Here is a 22,802-nt window from a genome sequence, read left to right on the forward strand (position 1 = left end):
GCAAACTACTAAATCTATCTGATGGGAGAAGAACTATTTGCTAATTTCTTGATTTGGCAAAACACTAGCTCAAAGCTGCAATTTAGTTCATAAGTGCCTTCTTACAGAGAGAATTTGTCACAGAAACCTTGTAAAAGCAAGTAACTGGGATACTGCATCTTTATTATTAACTAATCTGTTGTGAGCTGACCTGGACGTCTAAAGCAGCGACCCCTAACATTCTCTCAGTCAAGACAAGAATTTTGTAAATAAGCTGGTAATACCATATTTGCTGTTCTTGTCAAATGGATTCTAACAGTGGCAACTTCCAGTGTCTCCAGCAATGCTGAAGCATTTTCCTTTAAGCCACAGCAGGGACCACTGGTTTAATGTGGAAATATTGGCAACCAGCTTTTTGGACTTTATGGGGCTTTGTTTTCCTCAAAGTTCTTGCTAGTATTTTGCATCTCCAGATTCTGATGCAAGACTACCCTACTTAATCCCAGATCAACCTTGTTGTTATTTACTCTTTGGGCTGGCATCTTGCATTGGATAGAGGAAACAGATTCAGCTACATACAAGATGGTGCCCTATGGAGGCATTACGTGGAGAAAGGAACTCTAGAGTAGGCCCTGATGATTTTTTTCTTTATATGTTATATATAACATATAACGAAAGTGTTGCAAGGATTAGCACACATGGAATATGTTCAAGTGATGAATTTCTGAATATATCTGAATATTTAGTCTTCTAATATCTGGCATTAATTAATCAAGTGTAAGTTTTATAGTATGCATTTGCATAGCAGTAAGTACTAAAAACAGAATGGCACTATGTGACTGAAAATAAAAAAATTCTTGTTTTCATTTAAGCTACGGTGAGGCTGCTTAATAGGCAATTAGTTGTACACACTTTAAACAGATGGAACATTCGGTAGAAGAAATCTGTCCTTCCCATGGAAGTTAAAAAGTTTTGGATTAGGCAACCAGACAATTATTTGATTGGACAATTCTTTATGTGGCCTTCTTACATAGCAGATCTCTGCACTTGTCCTCTTCTGTTACCATGACAACAAGGAAGACACGCTTTCTTGCTAACCTGAAACGTTAAATCTTAGATTTAACGTAACCTTACATCTGGCCGTACCTGTATCCTTAGTCCTGTCAAGCAAGAGATGTGAACATCTGAATGACTAGGAAGATTTGATCCTGTGACATAGTCTGGCCCAACCATTCCTTTCAAAGGCTCTTCTTGTATTCGTGATGCCAATATTGAGTACACTGTTCTCTGTGATTCAGATGGTGGCGTGCCTGGCAATTCATCTGTAGGCCTGTCAACAAGAGAGACTTCATTTTGAACTATACATTTTAAATTTACATTAGAAATTAGGCCCACAGAGACCTAATTCTTTACATTCATATTCAGATTTTATACAGGAAATAAATACTGTACTGACAACTAGAACATTTAAATGCTGTAATCTCACTCAATTTTATATTTTGCACTTACTTGGCTAATTGAGTACAAGCTCTCCATGCATCTAACTCCTCAGAGAGCTGTTCAATTTTCAAAGGTACAGATACTTCCCGTCTTTTTAAAAGCTGGCTGAAAAGGAATGAAAATAATTAAAGTCCAAACTAATTCGAACCATAAATATTTTCTTAAAAGAAAAACAGACAATAGTAATATAAAACTAGTTCATATTGAATATGAATATAAGTTTAACATCTGATCCTTCTTGCTAAATACTAAACAGGAAATACTAAATTTTGAGATATAAAAGTACAGCTTTTTATTTAAGCTTGTCTTTGTTTTTTTTCTTTGAGGCCTATCTATATCTTAATGTTGTATATGTTTTTATTTCTTAATAATGACAATTTTAGTAAAATTAAGAACCTGATCTTTCTATATATAACTGACATGGAAAAATAAAGCAGTTAGAGTGATATGGTTCAGTACATGCTCTGGGACAGTCTTACTTCATCTGATTTACTTGTGAAAAACAGAATTTCAAAAAGATTCCAATATATATGGTTTTTATTTATTCAATATAATAAAAAGGACTGTTTTTTACTTGACCTAATTCAGCAATACCTTTAAGAAAGTGTCCAAGTTAAGCATGTACATGTCTAGTTTAAGCTGGCTGCAATCTAAAAAAACCAAAAAAACCCAAACCCTATGAATCCTGAAAATAGTGTGATCTAAGAAAAGTTAGAGCAGTATTGTTCTACAGTTATGTAAATTCCAATAAAACTTGAAGCTTGACAGCCAAATTATCACAAACTGAGTCTGAAAGATTGCTTGTTACCAGTTTCCAAATCAGAATAGTCCTTCTGTAAAAGCATGTATTTTATCTCATTTTTTTTCCATATGTAAGCCTGCTGGTTCAGAAAAGAAAGAAAAACAGTCCCCTTTCCCCTTCCCTATCTCTTCCCCAAGCTTCAAGGAAGAGAGTGGCTAAGAGAAAGGTGTGCTCTGTTCACATGGAGAAGTTCAATAAGGGAGGCAAACATAGACCTAAAGCAAATTAAGTTTACTTAGTTGTTTTGCTATTTTTGGAAGGCCATTACCGTAAAATACCAGGAGCTGTAGGAAAGCTTACAATTCTAGAAAGGTGCTAAATGACTGGGTATAACATATATGTAGCATTTATTCTAATAAATTAGCAGACTTCTAATTTAGCTTCTTCTAAATTAGCAGCAGCTGTTAGCAAAGCTGCAAGTTCAGTTAGAACAGCTAGTGGAGCTATACCAGCTGGGGCAATGGCAAAGTAGCCTGCATCATGAAATCAGTGACATGCAGGACCTGGCCTTGTCACCCTGTGGGATAGGTGACAAAACCATAAAATTTGACAGTCCCAGCTTGCGAGGAGGAGGTTACTGCAACAGATGGGAATCAGTCAGCTGGACAGCAGTAGCCTTAACAAATCAGAGAGGAAAACTAAATAATTGTGGTTATACTTTGAGAAGGAATAGTAAGCTATTGTATATTTATATTCTATTGTCTGTTGCCTATTTATATTTTATTGTCTTAATCTTTCTCCTTTGAAGAAGATGCTGTTTAATAAACTGACTAATGCCAACTGATTCTTGCCTACAAATAGGGAATATTAGCTCACTAAGCACCGGAAGATCAAGCCAAGTTTCTTGGTGCGATTTAAGTGAGCGTTCAGTCATGATTCCTTAAATTTGAGCCAAGTTCTTGCCATTACTGAGCAAGTCTTGGCAAACAGGTTACACATAGATACAAAATAAAAACTACAATTCTGAACACACAATCATGCATGCAGGAAATGGTGAAGACTCCTCTACTTTGAAAACATGTGCTTTTCTACAAGACTAAGAGTTTGCTGCAGTACACCAGTCTTCTACTTGTACAATGCACAAAGAAAATAAAGAAAGCTGTACATACAGGCATGGGTACACCCTTGTACACCCTTACAACTGTAAGGGAACTAGAACCTCAGATTTACAAATATTGGGAGTGGGGATTATGTATGGCATACACCATACAGGCCACGCACCAACAGGGACTGAGATTTCTAAGTGTTCCTGAAAACAATAATTTCATTACCTTGTATATTCATAAAGTGCAGGCACAATGCTATCGTACTGTCTTCTGATAGCAAGCAAAGCACCAACGTAACCACACAAAATCAGCAATTCATTACGAAACCTATAAATGGTAAAGCAACAATCATGAACAATAAGGATTTCAAGCATTTACAAAAGCCTTAGAACTAATATTCTAATATATGATTTTAAATAGTAGTTTATCTGCACAACTTTTGTGGGGAATATATGTTGATTGATTATACTTACTTTCTTTGTGATATAATTGTTAAAACATTTCACTAAAGTTTTATTTTAATAGGAGGCACAAAGCATGATTTTTGTGTGCATATATAATCATCTAAAAATACAGGGGGAGGGGGAGGGGGAGAGAAGGAAAGGCATTCAGACCTTTTAATGTGATAAAACTTCAAATGTAAATGTAATTGTCCCACCCATTCAGTTTCTTCAATTTCCCCAAAGGCTGTATGAGCTAAGCTTTTTGCTCTTTTAAATTCTTCACATGCACAGCCACAAGTGTAGGCTGACTGCCCAACCTACAGGTAAAACACTATTTTAGAGTTAATTCTGAGAGCAGCAGCTCTAATTTTCTTAATACTTTGACATAAAAATCTGTATTTTGTGTGGCACCACTGCTCTTTTTCTTCAAGCAACTGAAACCAGAGGTGATCAAAGTGAGTTTCTTCAAATAGGAAGAGAATTTCTTTACTCATTGTAAATACCACAGAGAAAGAGGCAATTAAGTATTTTTTTTTCTTACTAAACTTTGAACATGTAGGAGAATTCCACAATCTATTCTGCAAACTGGGAGTTAGCCCGCTTGCTGGAATTTGTTTGTATCCGTCTTTCAGTCAAAAGAGATGCTACTAACAACAAGCACCTGCATTTTTTGATTCCAGAAGTTTCTTTTTAATGAAACTCCCTCTTTTATAAGTATGGAAAAAATACTCACTCGCTACATTTATGCAACACTAATCGTTCAGTGCGTATGTAACTTAGAAGATCAAGATATGGACAGACTGAATCTAAACTCCAATCTGAGCCACGAAGTTGTTCTGTTGAAAAATATAAACAAAAGAAATCTCTGAAGAGGCAAGCAATACAAATGACTTACGCTTCAGTATGTTTCTTCCTCTAGGTACTTACCCTTGACGTACTGTATGCCAATAGGGAGAGCCTTTTCTGGTTCTGTACTTAACAGATAGTACTTTATAGTTTCAAATACATCTCCATCTGCTTGAATTGTTTCTGCCAGCTGCATACATTCTTCTACATCAGGAAGATTACACTAGAAAACAAAGATTTTTTTTCTAAAGAAATATTTAATTGTTTGAATATTATAATAAGGTGCACAGAACTACTAAATTTTGCATGTAGCATAGTAAGATCAAACTCTCTCTGAAAGTAGACTCATTGTTTGAAGGAAATATGTGCATATAATCTGCGTTAAGATAGTCATGTAGACCAGTGAACAACACCAGAGGAAGAGTTTCAGTAACTGCAGCAATAGGACTAACACCTACTTCCATTGCTGGGGCTTTTGTGAACTTGTTACTCTGTTTAACATATGTTTAGTCCGGGTCAAACCTTAAGGAAATCTCCTTAAGTAGTAGATCAGACTCTTCCACTGCTGAAGAGGGGATTTAAGCAGATCATAGACTTAAGACATACAATAACTCAGGATGATACAGAAAGCTGACTGTAATTAGACTGCACTCAGTGACATGGAGGTCTTAAATCTCACTGACAAGGAATTCTGAAGATCATAAGCTACTTCTGGAAGCAGCCTTTGCCATGGAAATACTGTACACATAGTAGAATTAAAGTTCCTAATGTGCAATGCTCAGAATAAAGCCTATGAAGCCTGAACAAAAAAGAGCAGAAAAAGATACTAAATGTACAAGATTATTAGTGACAAATTTATCCTATAAGTGTATTTGTCCTTAAGTACTCTGAAACTCAGAAACAAATCAATATATTACCTCTTGCTAGCATTGAGATAAACTCTTTCATTGTACCTTTTTATGTAGGTCATTTATTTCTGATGTGCATCCAGGATAAAAAGCACACAGTTTTACTAACTGAAGTTTATTATCAGGAATCATCATAAGAAGATCAGCTGCTAAATCCCTGTGTGAACAGAAGACGACATTTGATAGTTACTCTTGATGGTTTGTAATAGAAGGAAACTCATTTTTTTTTGTTCAGATTCCTTTTCTAGAGAGTATATTGAACAAACACTATTTTCAAAGAAGAGTGGAAGCAGAGACTCTGAGACATTATTTTTGGTGCAAAAAAGTGAGGCTTAAGATTTCAATCAAAAGCTCACTGAAGCCCAGTGAGGGATGTTCTACTTCTTCCTTACTTCCTGTTCTACTTTCATTCCTACATCTCTTTTCCTGATTTCAAAGGCACGATCCTCTCTTATATCTCCCTCTGATGCTCATATGATCATAAGGTAAAAAGATTCAGCTGCAAAAAAAAAAAAAAAAAAAAAAAATCTGCAAAAAACTATTTTGTGTGGGGGAGAGAGAAGGCATATGTAATTCAACTCACTAGAGCAACAGAAAATTAAAACAGCTGTAAATACTTCAAGTTTCCAAACCACCTCAAAGTGAGTTAGCTGTTCACCTCAGTGTGAACAGGGATGGGAAGGGAGAGTAGTAGAATCTCTCTGATTTGAAAACCCTGTCATGAACCCAAAAGCTAGGAAGCTAAAAGGCTTCTATCTAGAGCACTTTGACACCAACATAAAGCATCTCTCAGTCATTCAGAATGAATAGTGCTTCAGTAACATTATAAAACAGAGATTATAAAAGAAAGTGATACCTATTTTTATTCACTTGAAAGGGAATTTGTGTTTTAGCAAACTGCCGTTCCAGAAATATTCTCTGCCTTTTACTATTTTTTACCCCTACTTTACATAAGAAGCAGCTGCAAAGAGCATATGTAAATATTTTCTTTTGAAACAATAATTCTACTGAACTTTTAATAACTCATTATCCTAGTTGTTTTGCGACTGTCCTACTCTCATGCAGACTTTTCCTGTGACCCACAAGATCAACTATGCCTTGCCTCTGTGTAAGGCAAAGACTCCTACTAAGTGTCCTTGGATTTCCAGAATGCAGTTCTTGGCATAAAAAAACCAACCAACCTGAAGTCACTGTCCAATATTTGCAGCTGCTTGCTATCCCACTTTGAAGCACTAATCAAGATTAAAAAATGAAGATACTTGGCTTAAGTTTTATCAGCAAAGTTGCATACTTTTTAAATCTCTGTCTCTAGAAATAAGCAAAATACCTGTATCCAACTGATGGAAAGCTAAAAGGAAGACATTGAAACAGTAATGAACAAAACTTTGTTCTGTATTTTTACTTTACAAATTAAAAAAAAAAATCTAATAGACAGTAATTAAACTACAACAGCAAATCTATGAGTCAAGTTACCCGGCTTTGTGTAGTAACACCAAAAAAATCATTCCATTGCTATTTGAAAACCTAAACAAACAAATGCCAAGAGGTCTTCAGAAAATCTGCTATGTCATTAATATGCAATATGCACTTTTCTAAGGTACTGAAAGGCCTTATACAATAGAGTATATTTCACAAGATTTTAAACTATTTTCAAGATGAGTTACATGCATGCTGACCTGAAGAGGTGATTAATTTTTTTTTTTTTAAAGTGATTAGAAATTGCTCAGCTGGAAACTGAAATTAGATGTTTACTAAAGAAAAAAAGAAAAAGAAAAAAGAACCAGAGAAACCGTCATATAAAACATACAAGAGCCCTGGAATGTTTTTTAAAAATTAAAACTGAAAAAATAGCCATTAAAAAAAAAAAAAAAAAAGGCGGTGGTATTTAGGTGTTAAGTACAAATAAAATGGTGTTCTTAAATGGTGTTCTTAAAGACTCATAGGTTTTCCTATGGCGGTAGATTTGAAAGGCTGGGGAAGGGCACATGTATTTGGTTTTGACTCTCTTTGTTTGTATTTCGTTTTTTTTAGAACACTTCTAACAAAACATTCTACCAGTAATTGATTTCATCAATCAATCAAAGACCTTTCATTATTCTGTGAGGTCTCCACAATAAAATGTTTTCAGTTGTTGGATATTGCTAAGCATAAAAATCAGTACATGAAAAAGGAGTTCAAATATCAGAGCTTCTTGAACTCTGACTTCCCCATAATTTTATGTATGCTGAGGACCAAAGTATACTATACCATGCTGCCAGTATATCTTTATTGAAAAGATATGAAGAGATAAAGGAAACTGAGATCTTTTCCATTTAATTGAAAAATATGCTGTAACGACTGCAAATCCGAATTTAGGATTGCACGGTGTAGCTGTAAAGGTGGTCTGTATCAAATACGAAACCTGATGACAAAGCCAGATGTATATTTGGGCAATATGCAGCATACTAGCTTAAAATTTTATCATGTGTACTCAGGTAAACTTCAGTGTGAACATATCCTTAAGCTTGCAGAAGTTTTATGTACATATTTACATATAAATGCTGCACTATTAATAAGCAGTTTTTACAGTGCCGAGATCAGAAGAAGTTTTACTTACAGAAATGGAAAAAATACCCATTCTTTTTCTTAACTCCACCTTCAGTGCTTCCTATCAGGGGCTCCTCACAATGATGGCAGGGAAACTAGAGAAAGAGCTTCGAGAGACTGTAACTTTAAGAGCTGAATGTGGAGGTGCCAGAACAACCCTGTTACAAACCACTGTAAAGTCAACCATTTCTTGTTACACCTTTTCCTGCAATGCTTCATTGTCTAACTTAGGCTAAAGGCTCTGTAGACAGGAGTTCTACTGTGTTTCTCACAGGCTACTTCCAGATGCTTAAGCAAATACTAACGGTAGTGGCAAAACTGAGGCTTGATTGTAGCATCTATTTAAGCACCGCTGTCTACTGAATGTTAATTCTGAAAGCACCCGAATAGCTGACAAACACTCGTAGTATGATTTTCTGCTTTTCACTGCTAGACAAAAATAGACCAGAATCATACTCTTCAAAATAAAACCATCACAAGGAAGAAGAGAAAGTTTAGCACAGATGTGAAGTTTCCCCTATACAGAATAGGGAAATGGCCTACTCCTGCAAAGTTAAACAGTAAACCTGCATTATCCTTAAATTTTTCAGCTCTGCTGTATTCCTAATACTAATATGAAATAATTCCTTGGCTGCTTACATGTTTACATTTTAAAGTACCTAAAATCACTCTATAAATCCTATTTAAGCCTCTGTTCCTTCTGACTTTAATTCAGTTCTAGCCTTGCTTTGTCTGAAAACGTCTGTTTTCACTCAGTACAGACTAGTAGCTACTATGCTTGTTATTGCCCAAGCATACCATCGGGTTCTTCCAGCAGGCTTTACATGATAGGACTCTGTAAGACAACGAGTCTTCACTCATTTACAATACATATGTCATGCATTTTGAGATTAAAGTACAATATCTGTGATTTCTGTGCATCATTGGTCTAATCCTGCAAATCTTATTCAATCTACCTGGCCATAGTGATTTGGTCTATGTAAGAGTTTTCAGAACGAGGAACAACTTTGTTTTGTCAGGGGAAAAAAAAAAAAAAACCTTCTCTGGAGTGAGAAATTCTTACCATGTTGTTATTGTCATACATTTTCTTGCTAGTAATTCTAGAGCATAATGTGTTGCTTGCGCGGCACTTTCTCCTAAGACAGTACCCACACTGATTGCCAACTCCAGTTCATTTCCACGAATCAGGTTTGCCATGGCAAGCTTGCTCAATAAAAAAATTATATCATTAAGGGACACAAGCATTTTGAGGAGTCACTGTGTTGACTATATTACATTCATTTATGAGACTGCTTTTTACAGAAGGGCAAAATATGCATTAAGGAAACTCCTACATAGAATTTGGGCCTCTTGAATGCATAATTGTGTACCATACATGAATCAGTTTTTAAATAACCACATGGATTTCCTTTAGCTTAATCTTCCTTTATTCAACCAAAGAGATTAAACATCATACATAACAAGCATGATGCAAAGCCCCTTTAGTCTAGGGTAAAAATGCTAGCTTTCAGAGGACATACTTCCCATTTCTTTGGATAAAAGGAAACTCAAAAAACAGGGATAATTTCCTTTTCTTATCTTCTCCGGGAAACTGGAATTGCTAATTGGGATTGCAGAACATGAAATGTTAGAGACAATACAAAATTTTGAAACATCTCCATTTTGAAATAAAAGCATTAATTAATTACTACTTTCATTCTGAACAGCCTATTAAGATAGAATCTTATTCATCTGGGATGAGAGTGGGGGAAGGATAGAGGAGGAAGAACACAGGGGAGGTCAACAACAACAAAATCCACAGAGAATGAGGAAAAGAAAGAGATCAGAAAAGTTACAAATAAAAGGAAATTTAATGAAATATGTTTCTGTATTATCAGCTGTATTTTGCTGGTGTTTATCCCCTGTTTACTTAAATATTTGGATTGCAAATCACTCAAGGTGGAGATTGCATATTTTTGTTTTTTGTTTTTTTTTTTTTTTTTATCATGCATGTAGCACAATGAAGTTCTAATTCTGAATGGATTTGTTGAACTACCATAACAATACAAACCGCAAAAAAAATAATACTTCTGTTTATATGTATGCAAGGTATTTTCTGATATAACAAGTTTCTGCATTTATTAAGATCCAATTAAATAATAACATATTTCTTTTTGTGAATAAAGGTGAAATCTTAATGAAATCAGGGGGGTTTTGCCACTAATTTCAATTTTTTTAAATGTCAAACTCTCTATATAAATATACACAAATTGAATACCCAGGGTAAGTAATACATTTTAGAATGAAGTAGTTATATACCCCAATATTAACTGGTTTCTAAAATATAAAAAGCAAGTCACTGTTAGCCTTTCCATATATACATTTTTTTTTTTTCCAAAAAAAGTTACCTCTATATTTTCAACAGCCAAATGGCAACATGCTGCGAGTACTGCATGGCCATCCTGGAAATACCATTCTGCCAGTTCTTGACTGACCTTATGTAGGAGTCTGTAACAACAAAACAACGAATCCTGCAAGATCACCTAAAGGTTGGACTTGTTTGGTTCTTAATTTACATATAAGTCATCACATGTGTTTCTATACACTAAAATGTTTTAAAGATATTTTACTTATAGATAACAATATTACTAATGACATCAATGTAATCATTTTGAACTGCATCTACTACTTACATCAGTGTACATTCCAGTCAGTCTTACACAATCCACACCAGTATAGAGATGTTTCTTCAGATTGACAGAAAAAAAGTCAAACGTTTGAATACCCATTCTGTACCTGTGAAGCCTGTGTGAATATTCCTCTACTTGCTTAAAAACTGCACATGTAAATGAAGAATCTATACACCCTCCAAGCTACTTTTGCTACTACATATCAAGCTTGATAATGCATTCTAGGGTTTTGAGTACTGTTTTAATACAGAGAAGGGCATAATTTCTTTTGTGGGCACATACAATGAAAATTTGGACACTAGTGTACATTTTTTGAATCTTCACTGATGAAAAATAGTGAAAGGCTTCTGGAGGAGAAGATGCAAAAAACCAGACTCAAAGATACTCGCTAAATCTAAATCTTATTCTATGTACAAGAAAAATTATACTTTAATAAGCTACATATTTAGGCATATTTCAATGGATAGAAATGCATAACAAAGATCAAGCAAATAAAAAATAAGTAAAAATATTTATAACTGTAATACATACATATGAAGAATTTATAGAAGGAGGCTCTATGCAGTTGATTATTAATGTAGCATCAGGTATTAACTAACTGGCTCTTCCAACTAAGTCTGAGAAAAAATGTAATATTCCCTTTTCAAATTCTACATTATTACTACCAAATTAAACTAGTAAGATTTTCTTCCCTTGATGACTTTATATACTGCACAAAAATGAATCTTTAAATATAAAATAAAGCAACTTACTCATTATAATCATCTGTATTGTTTGCATCAGAATTTGAAGATCCAGTTGTTGTGGAGAGTGGTGACATTTGTATATTGCCCTCATAAGCTGCCTAGAAGTGAATAAAAAGAAGGATTAATTAATATGCCAATCAAAATAAGTAAGAAATGTTGTTTTCCAGAGCATAGAATAACACCACTCTAAAGCACGAATATAATAAAGGAAATTTTTAAACTAACAAATCTAGTCACAGAAAAATTTTTGCCTAGTTTTACTCAGCTGTACAAGAAATTTGACAGAGGCAGAAGATCTCTATCTTCCTATCTGCCTAACAGAGGATTTTCCCAGCTTTTGAATAAGCTTAAAATGGACAGTGAAGGCTAAAACCTTGATTTTCACTCCCCTAGGAACACGTGGCTGTGATTGAAGGGTGAAATCCAAGACCCCTCCTTAGTAGGTATATCAGATCTGAAAAGGTTTATATAGTAACATAAGCTGAACTTTTTTCATGTTTGGTAATAAATTATTTCTAACATTAAATGAGAAGAAATTGAACTGAAATTCTTTCTCATGTTTTTGCTGCGTTTGTGCATTCAGGTACAGCGGCGGTAATGACATTAAAACCCGAGGCTCAGACAAAAGGGAAAGAAAGTCTTTGTATTTTATTGCTTGGTATTTTCTGATTAAACCTTTGCAACAAAAGACTATTGTATGAATGGTAACAAAAGCAATCCATGCAATGCCTCTCTTGCAAGAAACCTAAACATCTTTTTAAACTTTAAGGTTCTTTGAAGTTCAAACATAGTAACTTGTTAAATTTAAGCATACTTCAAAGTTTTATCTTGTAAACTATACAGTCACTCTTCAGAAGAAAAACAACACACATATGGACAATTTCTAATGAACAAATTCACATTCATTATTCAGGTTCCACCCTTTGAGGCAACTGAACATTCTAAGATAGACAGGCATCAGAAAATGTACCAGCAATGAATCCGGACAGCTTTATTTAACACAAACTGCATTAAATACATAGAAATTATTCACAAAGAATAGAGTGAGACAAATTAATAATCTTGATTGTTTTATGTGCTCTTTAACTTGTGTTTACATTTAGGGAGCAGAAGAGACATACAAGCATGCCAAAATATGTTTGAATACTAAATATTTTCAGAATTCACAGTAAGTCCACTGCTAAAATACGCTTATAAAGATCAGAGTATTTCAGAAAATAAAAAGCATTTAAAATATGATTTGCCTAATTTGTTGTAGTCTTTTTTTGCATTCATTTATAAGCTTGATTTTGTATATTGATTACTACTGCAATTGCATGGTTTCCCACAAAGACTCTATAGAGTGAAGAATAACCAAGAGCTTGGTAGAAATGTAACAGAAATCCTACATGCCTTAAAAGTTGAGGGCAGTTCTGACTGCTGAAAAAAGGTCAATCTTTTACCTCAAGTGTCAACCAGACACTAATAGATCAGTTTTCATTATAGGTAGTTGACTCCAGTTTAGAAGAATCGGGCTTAAAATATCTAGGCACAAGATACCTTTTTGTGGTTTCTGAGTAAAAATTGGCCAACAGAACACGCAAGTAAACAGAAGATTTAATTATTCAGCCGTTTTACAAAGGTGAACAGAGCTAGCCTTTTAAATATGCTTGTCCTCTTTAGACTTAGAAATTAATAACTAAATACATCTCCCAAACTCATCTATGTTATAATACCTGTGCAATAAGTAGAGCCTCTTTAAGCTGGCCTCTTGAAGTAAAGAATGAAACTAGTTTCTTCACATCTCCAACAGCTATACAGTACGGGATGACATCATCATTTTCTTCCTGAATTAACTGATCAGCTCGCCTAAATAAACAAAAATAAACACGAAAGATCTACACATATAATTTATCATTAAACTTACTTCTCTGATATAGGTTTTAGATGAAGCTATAAACATTTCACTGAAACCCATCTGCCTTTCTAGACCTCAGAAAATATACAAGCTACTAGATTATTGCACTAAAGAATACGCAGTTTAAAACTTGCAATTTACATTCAACCCTTTAACTTGCTTTCTGTACATAATCTTTGTTGAATTCCACAGCTGTTCCATCACAAAGTTTTTTGAACAAAAAAAGTAACATCATTAAAATGTTGTAATAGAAGACAAAGGCAGTTGCTGTTATTAATATTAATCCTTTCTATTTGCCTGTTTTTGTTTTTTTTATGGACAAAAAGTACAATTCAATATAATTTTTATCACCTTACCTTTGCATTAACTTCTTCCAATATTTCATCGATACACCAGGTGCAACTGAGAGTGCTTTGTCCCACTAGAAGAAAGGGGCAGTATATTTTGCCTGATTATTTTGAGAAACAGTTCTATTTTTCACATTTTCAAGTTTTTCTATCAAAATATGTATTTGTCACAAGGCTAAATGAGTGATGATCTATGCATTAAACTGCATATGTTAAAAATAATGTAATTGGAGAAAGCTCACTCTTCATTTATGATCAATTTTGTTGCTATCCAAGCCAAGCCATTTTTATAAACTTTTGTATTTTATTGTTTTTTCAAAAGTGATTTGATATTTTACCTCTCCGAGCTCTACCATCAGTTCACAATATCTCTGAATTTGTCCTAATCTTAAATGTATTTCTGCAGCTTCTTTAAGTCTCTCCTCTTTGCTTGGTGCACCAATACCACCTCCAAACTTGGACATTTTTACTGTTGTCAGTTCTTGTGCTTTGGACTGATAAAAAGAAAAAATACTTCTGTTAGTTTTCTGTGATAAAAACTTCTCTGTGATAGAAACATTTTTTATTAAGACAAATGAATTAAAATCACACATTACAGAATCACACAGAATCACAGAATCGGTAAGGTTGGAAGGGACCTCTGGAGATCATCTAGTCCAACACCCCTGCTCAAGCAGGGTCACCTAGAGCATGTTAGACAGGGTTGCATCCAGGCAGCCCTTGAAGATCTCCAGAGAAGAAGACTCCACAGCCTCTCTGGGCAACCTGCTCCAGGGCTCCGTCACTCTCACAGGGAAGAAATTCCCCCTCACGGTCAGGCGGAACTGCCTGTGCTTCAGTTTCTGCCCATTGACTCTTGTCCTGTCACAGAGCACCACTGAAAAGAGCTTGTCTGACACCCTCCCTTCAGATACTTTCTGTATTCTTTTGTAATTAAGTATCTTTTAAGAAAGAAACTTAATTTGATAAAAAACTACAAATAATGAAGAGATTACAGTGAATGATTCATAATGTTAATACAACTGTATTAGTGTTTGGAATCCCATATGCATTCTTTTCACAATTATCTTCCTTTAATCTTTGTTATATATTTTAATTTCATTCTTAAACATTTTCTCATATGTAAGCCATCTTCACCCAGATGCCCACATAAAAATCTCTTGGTATTTTTAAAATTTCAATAAATATTTATGAACACAAAATATACAGAATTGGAAATGGTAATTATTACCATTATAATGAAGTCTAAGTAAAGAAAGAATAAAGATAGTAAGTTTAACCTGTCTCCTTGCATCCTTGAGATCTATCACAGCCCATTGTGTGTGACTACTTATATTCCTAACCATTATAATTTTTATAACAACCAAAGAGATAAGAGTAGATTTATCCATTCATCAGAGTCTGACAAAGAACTGACTGAATTCAGATACAACAGGATCATGTTTAATACAAGTAAAGCAAAAATGAGCTCCACTTTACATTTCAAGAATTCCTACTTTTTAGTTTAACTATTTCTATCTTAAATGGACGTGTGACAGTGTTTGTCTGTTAAAGCTTCATCATACCATACATGGAGGATAGAGAATGAACTTTGGACATTTGTTATCAAAATAAACTGCAATGTAGACCAATGTCAACTGCTAAGATCTGGTTTTCTTAATCAAACTGTATTACTGTCCATCTGGTGATCTGTCCTTTGTATCATTTGCATGTTAATACCCCCAGTGAATTCTCTCTGGTTGCTAGAAACCAGAAAGAACACACGTGCTCTAGGTTTCTGCTTGATCCTGAAATGTCTGGTTGTTGCAGTGCCATTGTCCAGTTTCTTATGGAAGGAATAATATAAAAAGTCATATACAGCAAGTCTCCATTACCTTACCACTTCCTTCTCCCAAAGCTCTCAAACAGGATTTTGAGCCAGCAAAAAGGGCATAAAAAGGCTTTTAATGAACGTGAACACTTAATACACATCCAGAGAATGAAGAGCAATTACCCGAGTTACTCTACATTGCCTGAATTATGAAAGCATGAAATCACATTATATGGATAACAGACTGCTTGCACTGCAGGAGTCAAGAAAGAATTTCCAGGGCTAACTGGCTGAAACAATTTTTTTTTTTTGTTTTATCTTTTGTTTTGCTTAATTCACAGTATTAACAGAACAGCTGCTATTAATACAGTTAACAACACCAACAAAAGTTTCCAATAGTTAAGAGTAGTCAGTTATGTAGGTCACACTTAATGGGGACCTGTGACTTGCACAAAAGGGATGGCCTAACTAATAACAGGTGCCAAGTGTTTAGCTCAGGCAAAAAAAGGTTAAACATTTTCTGATTCACACCAATAAATATCTTTCCTCTTTCCCAATCCACTTGTTAGACTAAATAATCCCATAACCTCTGACCAGTCTCCAACAGGAATGTCTAGCGATACTGTACAACTGTATATCTGGTTACATATTTATATAAGCAGCTACAAATAATTTTGTAGCCTGGTACTTGAATTTGACCTTGGCATCTGAGTCACTTTTCAGATGCATATCTCTGCTAGTGAAGGTTTCTGGTTTTGTACTCTTCCTTCCAGACAGCCACGCAGCACGCTTCTGCTGCCTCGCCTCCGTTTTCATGCCTGAATTCCTCTGCCACTTTATCAGAACATAACTACAAACTTTGTGTTTGCAAAAGCCAATAATTTGACCTTTTTGAACATAAGTACAGTACAGTATATATTATTGGGCAGGCAAACTGGCTTCACAGCATAAAATGTAGTTATGTTTTCAATTTCTTGTTTTCAAAGTTACCAACAATAACGTATCATTTTAACACTGAGTACGCATAAGTCATACATACTTAGCTAGAAGATATTGTTCTTACCAACTAGTATTGCACAGAGAACTTTTTATTTTTATTTTTAAAGTGATTCTGAGTTTGGTACAGTATTTGGAGAACTGCCTGACAGAAGCATTAACAGAAATACAAAGTAGAGTCTGACTCCGAATAAAATGGAATATAGGGCAAAGAAAAAATAGTGTTTATTTTTTCAAGGTATTTTATGTATTATTCATTCATAAGAGAATTATATTCCTGGTTACACACATACAAACAAAATATTAAATAACACACACAACTAACGACAAGATGCCCCCCCCCAAAAAAAAAAAAAAAGAAAGAAAAGAAAAGATTTAAAACAATCAATTCCACCTCTCTAAACAACACTATTTAAGGACTTTATGTCACCTAATGTTACCTATTATCTGTGTCTTTCAGACATCACACTGAAAGTGATCTTAGGAAGGATTTTACAGGAAAAAAAAAAAGCTGTAGATTTATAGATGTGATTTCAAAAGCAAAGGAAGAATTCCAAAGAACAGTGAGAAAGTAGGATTGTCATTTGTGGGAAAAAGTTTGCTTTGTTTCTGGAAGCCTGAGTATGGCAAGATAAAAGAAGTGAAAAAGCCAATATTCTGTAAGGCCTTAAAGGTTAAACAGAGCAGTGCAATATGTGATCCAGTACAACTCACAAGAGCAGGGCCAGTACCAGCTTGAAATCTTTAGACATGAAATCATGACCCTTTCATAAAATATTATATTATTTTTTAAGATTGAAATTATTAATTATTAATTATTTAATTAATTATTATTAATTATTATAATAATTAATTATTAACCATTCTCACATAATGTGTATGCTTCACTTACCATTCTAAATCTAAGGAGATGTTTCATATGCATAATTCCTTTGCAGTAGTTTTGTGGAAGCAAACTATCATCCTGTCCTTTTATTACAGCAACTAAATCCCATAAATTTTTGCTGCCTCCTGGAGGCTGTAATTGTTGGGGGGAGGGGAAAGGAAAAAAGAGAATAGTTGCATTACAGTTACCTTTGAGAGAAAAACCTGTGAAGATCTAGAAAAATATTTGTCAGTCAATTCCAAGAAATACAATTTCAGACCACCTCAACATTAGAAGCTTTACTATGAAGACACGACACTCCTTCGGTCATCTTAAAATCTGTGTAGATACAGCAACAATTCATGAGGGTAAGTATTTGATTACACACAGATGTAATTGAGGGCTTGCCATTAGACCTTCTCCTTTTGCTTCTAGGTGTATACAGCCTCTGTGGTGGTTACTACAGGCATGAAACAACATTCAGCTGTAGGCTGCAAGAGTTGCCCAAATAGTTGTTTATTGTCCTCTGTAACACAAAAAAGGTGGGCCAGACAGAAAACAACTCTAAAGTTCAACTGCCAGAGTAGCAAAGTTTTTTGAAAATTTTAAGCATTTTAACTGGTCTAATTCTTGAATCCTCCTTTCTCTAACTCTAGGACCCTAGGTTACTATTCAACCAGTTATAGAGAGAATGACTAATTAAAAAGAAAAAATATAAAATATTTGATCTAATGGAACTTTTTAAAGAATAACGGGGTTACAAATATAGAAGACACTTGGGCATTTCATCCTAACCCAGAATGTAGCTTTCCTTTTAATGGACTAAAACTAAATATTCCAATGTATTTGGATAAAACAAATCTTTTCATTTTCTCCAGTAGAAAATTCTTTTCTGTAGGAAAAGCTTTGCTCAGATAAGTAAAATATCCCACCTATTTCCCTTTGTGAAAATTTGGTGTTCACAACTGACCAACAATTCAATTATAGACATTTTGACATATGAAATTGTTAAGGGATTGAATCGATTTTTGCATATTTTCTGAGTCACCTTTAAGAGAGATAGTAAAGCAAGACAGAGTAATAGTCAAAAAGAATGCAAAAAAATTTTGTTTTGGTGACTGTCTTAAGAGAACAAAAAAAGGCACTCTGATAACATCCTTTAAGATCATAGAATACTTACTGAAAAACATTCTGAAAACCACCGTAGTTTTTTTCCTCGAGGATTTCCTGTCAATTTTTCCACCTCTTGTTTAATATCCCTAGAAACTTTACCGCATAGCAAAGGAGGAGCACCAGATTCCACAGCACGATCTAGTAAACAAAAAGTTTTATATACAAAAATAACTCAAAAATGGTACAGTAACGGATAGAAGGTTAAAACAACAGTATGTACAATTTAACTTACCTATATTACCAATAATCTCATCCCAACATCTGTCTGCTAAAATATTTACTTGTAGAGGGTTTATAAGAGGTGTCAATGACCAGAGTCTCACAGTAGAGTCACGAGAGCAAGATGCCATAGTAAATGGACGACTAGGATGACACGTTAACCCTAGTAGAGAGAGACAGTATTTAAAAATGCATTCAAGTTTAGCTAGTCACCTAATGACTATTTTAAAAACATTTAAAATATTTTAAAATGCAATTTAATAACACAAAAATAAAGTATTAATATTTAAAATACTATTACCATATACATCTGCACCATGATCATAAACTGTGTCCAAACATGTTCCATCTCTTGTGTCCCAGACTCGAATAGTATAGTCCCAACTGCCCGATATTAACAGGTAAGGAATTTCAGGATTCCACATCAGTCCCCGTACTGGAGCTGTATGTCCACTAAGAATATTTATACAGGCATCCTGTGTATAATCCCATATTCGAACAGTACTGAAACAGGACACAAAAACCCCATATCCATCAAATAATCTACTGAAATACGATTATTACTTCAGCAATATTCTAAACTTCAAATTTATCAGAATATTTGTTTCTAATCTGTTTATAAAAGTTTTAATAAAAAAAAGGACAAAGTCAGCTTTTAAGAGTAAAAAACTAGCCCATCACCCATACAGTCTTTCAGAATTCCACATGCACCATTATCTGACATGTGAGGGAAAACAAGCTTGCCTATACACTGCTTAATAAATGATATTTAATAAATTTGGATCTTAGGACTCTTAAAGAAATAAAATACAATAAAAACAAAGGAAAACTGTGACATTTGTCTTTCCTATAGCTTTAATAGCACTCTCCTTTGAATACAGTGTTTGTCACATAGCACAAGTAGATGCTACACTGTCTTCTTAAAACTATGAAACTCCTACCACAACTATACAAGGAATGAGGAAGAATTCATGTAATCTTTTTCACTTTTTTTTGTTCTGTATTAATCAAGTAAGTTTCTGACATTTCATTTTATTTTCAGTAGCTGGTATTACCGGGTACAGATAACTGAGCAGACTACAGAATTGGGAGGTTAAAAGAATAAAATACAAAAATAAGTAAAAAGATGTTTAGTTCCTCGAAAAGACTGTAATTCAAATTAAATACATTACCAAAGCTCACCCATGGCAGCTAGAGACACGTATGGTCAACTTACTACTCTTTCACTAACCCTGCAAAGGGGTCATCTGTGATGCAAGGTCCATCAAAGTAGAATCCATGAGTTAGAAGGCCGGTCTGTATATTTACATGCATATTGTTTTATGTGTGACCCTCACATACTACTTTTTTACACTGTATAAGCCTAGGTGTTGAGCAGGTCATTTGAAATAGTTCTGTGAGTTGGACTATGAACTAGAGTGTTACGAAGTAAATTAAACCCAAAAGATTGCTTGCTTTCTGTGCAACCCAGGACTAAGTTATTCAATGCTTCCTTCCTGCCAAGTAAAAGCAAATGTCTTCTGGAAATGATTCTGTAATCAGAACTTATTACATATCCATTACTGATATAAAATCAAAAAATATCATAATCACCCTGTAACACAGAATTTTGGATTCATTAGTTCTTGTTCATGTGAAACAGGATTTACAAGTAAAAATACTGTTAAATTGGGCTCTCAAAGTAGGGTTGGTTTCTTTAATAAGTCATCACACTATGAACTGAAAAGCCTTGACTGGAAATCTGCAAACATAATCCTCTAATGAATGGTATTGAGGAAAGCAACAGGAGCCAATTCTCCAAACACAGAAATGTTCTGTATACTGAGCAGGGAAGTGGCTTGTAATCACAGAAAAATCTCTTTTCTCCTGCTCACCATAGACTAAGCCTCTGTCCCTCAGAAACTGTCATAAAAATGACAGTAGAGGGATACCTGGATCCTTTTAAAAATCTCCAGATTCTACTTGATCATACTTATGAAAGACATCCAACAAGACTTCAATTCTTGCAACACATCTTTAGACGTAAAGTCAAAATGTAGCATCATCCTTGTATCATTCTCAGGAGTAATAAACCGCAGTCACTTACTACACTTTTGGGAAAGCATTTGAAAAGTTGCATTGATACAGCAGTTGTGACAAATTTAGATAATTATTCTGCTGCCTAAACACAGTGTTAAGCTAACAGTAAAGCTCCAGTCTGACTCTGTACAAGGCATAGATTTCAACTATTATATTACTCATGGACATAATGACAGCAGAGCTTTTGACAGTGCAAGCACTAGTACAATTAAAGATTTTAAGTTTCTCTAATACTCCCGTTTGAGGCCTAAAGTTTTACCTAATACATCAGGAATACACACCCATCATCAGAGCCACTGCAGAGGATTCCTTCTCTCAGAGGAGACCACCGTACATGAAACACCTTTGCAGTATGCCCTGTGAAAACTTTCAGCGGCTGATCAGAGCTCGTTGCTAAGTAATAAACACGAACATTTTTATCCTCACAACCAGTAGCTATCATATCCCTGCAAAATAAAAATAGTAAAATGATTAGTCACTGGGATTATCAAGAACACCTGCGTTTCAACTCTAGAAACATGATGCATATTTTACAGTTTATTACAAAATTAGCTTATTTTTGCTTCCTCTTTGTTCCTCTTTTTTCCTCAGAAAAAAACTGACAAAGGTCCATTATGTGCAATGGGGAATAATATTTGCACTGCAATCTGATCAAGCATGTCTGTATATAATGCACTCAGCACACACTTACTACTAGAATGATTAATGTGTAATTATTTTAAACAGAAGGTACTCACGTTGTCATTAGCAATTATCTACAAAATTAACATCTATTACAGTGTACTTAGTTCCCTGCTATCTTCAGTTTAGTAAGCATTAAAAGCAAGCTGATCTAAATCCCCCGTCCCTGGTGGTAAAAGTCTGCTTTCTTCTATGACTCTAAGGTCCAGTCAGCCGGTCCTTTAAGTTAAGTCAGCCTTCAGATACCAAATTCCCCTGCTATTCTTCCTCCTTAGCACAAACTTGGGTTAAAATCTTAGTATAAAAATTGATATTAAAAAATCCACAAAAATTTACTCAAGTTTATATTTTTAATAAACTCAGAAGGTCAGATGGATATTTTATCTCCTGTTAGAATTATATTACCATTGTTGCACAGTATTAGAAAGAATACCTTACTATTATTAAAAGATGAAATTTCAGTCTGTTCCTTTACCTTTTAGAATAAAGTAACAGTTTATATTATTATTTTCCCACAGACTATATTGTCAATTAATTGTATATATTATACTAAACAAAGCAAAGTGTAAGTATTTAAAGAAAAAAAGAGTGTTCTTGTGGTCATACTTGAACATATTCTGAATTAATTGTTCTTTATGTTTTTTTAATCCTTCACATTGTAGTAAATCTGTGATAATATTTGTATTTGTTCTTATATACAATTTATTTTATTGTGTATCACACATTTTATAATTTATGAAAATACAGATACAAAAAAAAAAAAAAATACAATGGAGAAAGAAATTAATGCCACAGACCAGAAAATACTCAACACACAGGTTTCCACAATTCACTTCTGCATGTAAATTAAGACAGAGTGAAACAGAAGTGCACAATGAGGAGAATCAGCCCCTTAAAAGATTTAAAATAGCCAGTTTCTCTCACTTCTCTGTTGAGCCTTCTTAGACACTACTGAAAAAAAGATATAAGGAACCTCATGAAGTTAGTTAATAATTCTGAAAATTCTGGCGAAAGATAAGAATGGCTCAGCCTTACTACTTTCTTGTCAGAAATATTTGAAAAAATCAGCCACTCAACCCCAAGTATTAGAATTGAGCCAATAATTATTTAAATAATTTTTCAAAATCTTATCTTGATACATTCTGTTTCTCATATAACATTTTAAACCATATTACTCAAGAATAATGCTGCAATGTATTGTGCTTTTACT

The 22,802-nt window shown here is 34.2% G+C and overlaps 1 protein-coding gene across 1 annotated transcript in view; it reads right to left on the bottom strand.

The window, feature by feature from the left end:
- WDR17 (WD repeat domain 17) overlaps positions 1 to 22,802 on the bottom strand; it is a 42,039-nt gene that overhangs the window by 719 nt on the left and 18,518 nt on the right. The window contains 18 exon segments of the mRNA XM_062574671.1: positions 1,126 to 1,301; positions 1,466 to 1,584; positions 3,553 to 3,654; positions 4,504 to 4,606; positions 4,698 to 4,839; positions 5,570 to 5,681; positions 6,852 to 6,872; positions 9,174 to 9,313; positions 10,498 to 10,597; positions 11,532 to 11,623; positions 13,241 to 13,373; positions 13,779 to 13,843; positions 14,108 to 14,263; positions 17,468 to 17,593; positions 18,621 to 18,751; positions 18,846 to 18,995; positions 19,134 to 19,336; positions 21,193 to 21,357. Coding sequence (XP_062430655.1) covers positions 1,126 to 1,301; positions 1,466 to 1,584; positions 3,553 to 3,654; positions 4,504 to 4,606; positions 4,698 to 4,839; positions 5,570 to 5,681; positions 6,852 to 6,872; positions 9,174 to 9,313; positions 10,498 to 10,597; positions 11,532 to 11,623; positions 13,241 to 13,373; positions 13,779 to 13,843; positions 14,108 to 14,263; positions 17,468 to 17,593; positions 18,621 to 18,751; positions 18,846 to 18,995; positions 19,134 to 19,336; positions 21,193 to 21,357 — 2,236 coding nt within the window.

This window comes from Rhea pennata, chromosome 4 (genome assembly GCF_028389875.1).
Source record: "Rhea pennata isolate bPtePen1 chromosome 4, bPtePen1.pri, whole genome shotgun sequence".
Classification (NCBI taxonomy): Eukaryota; Metazoa; Chordata; class Aves; order Rheiformes; family Rheidae; genus Rhea; species Rhea pennata.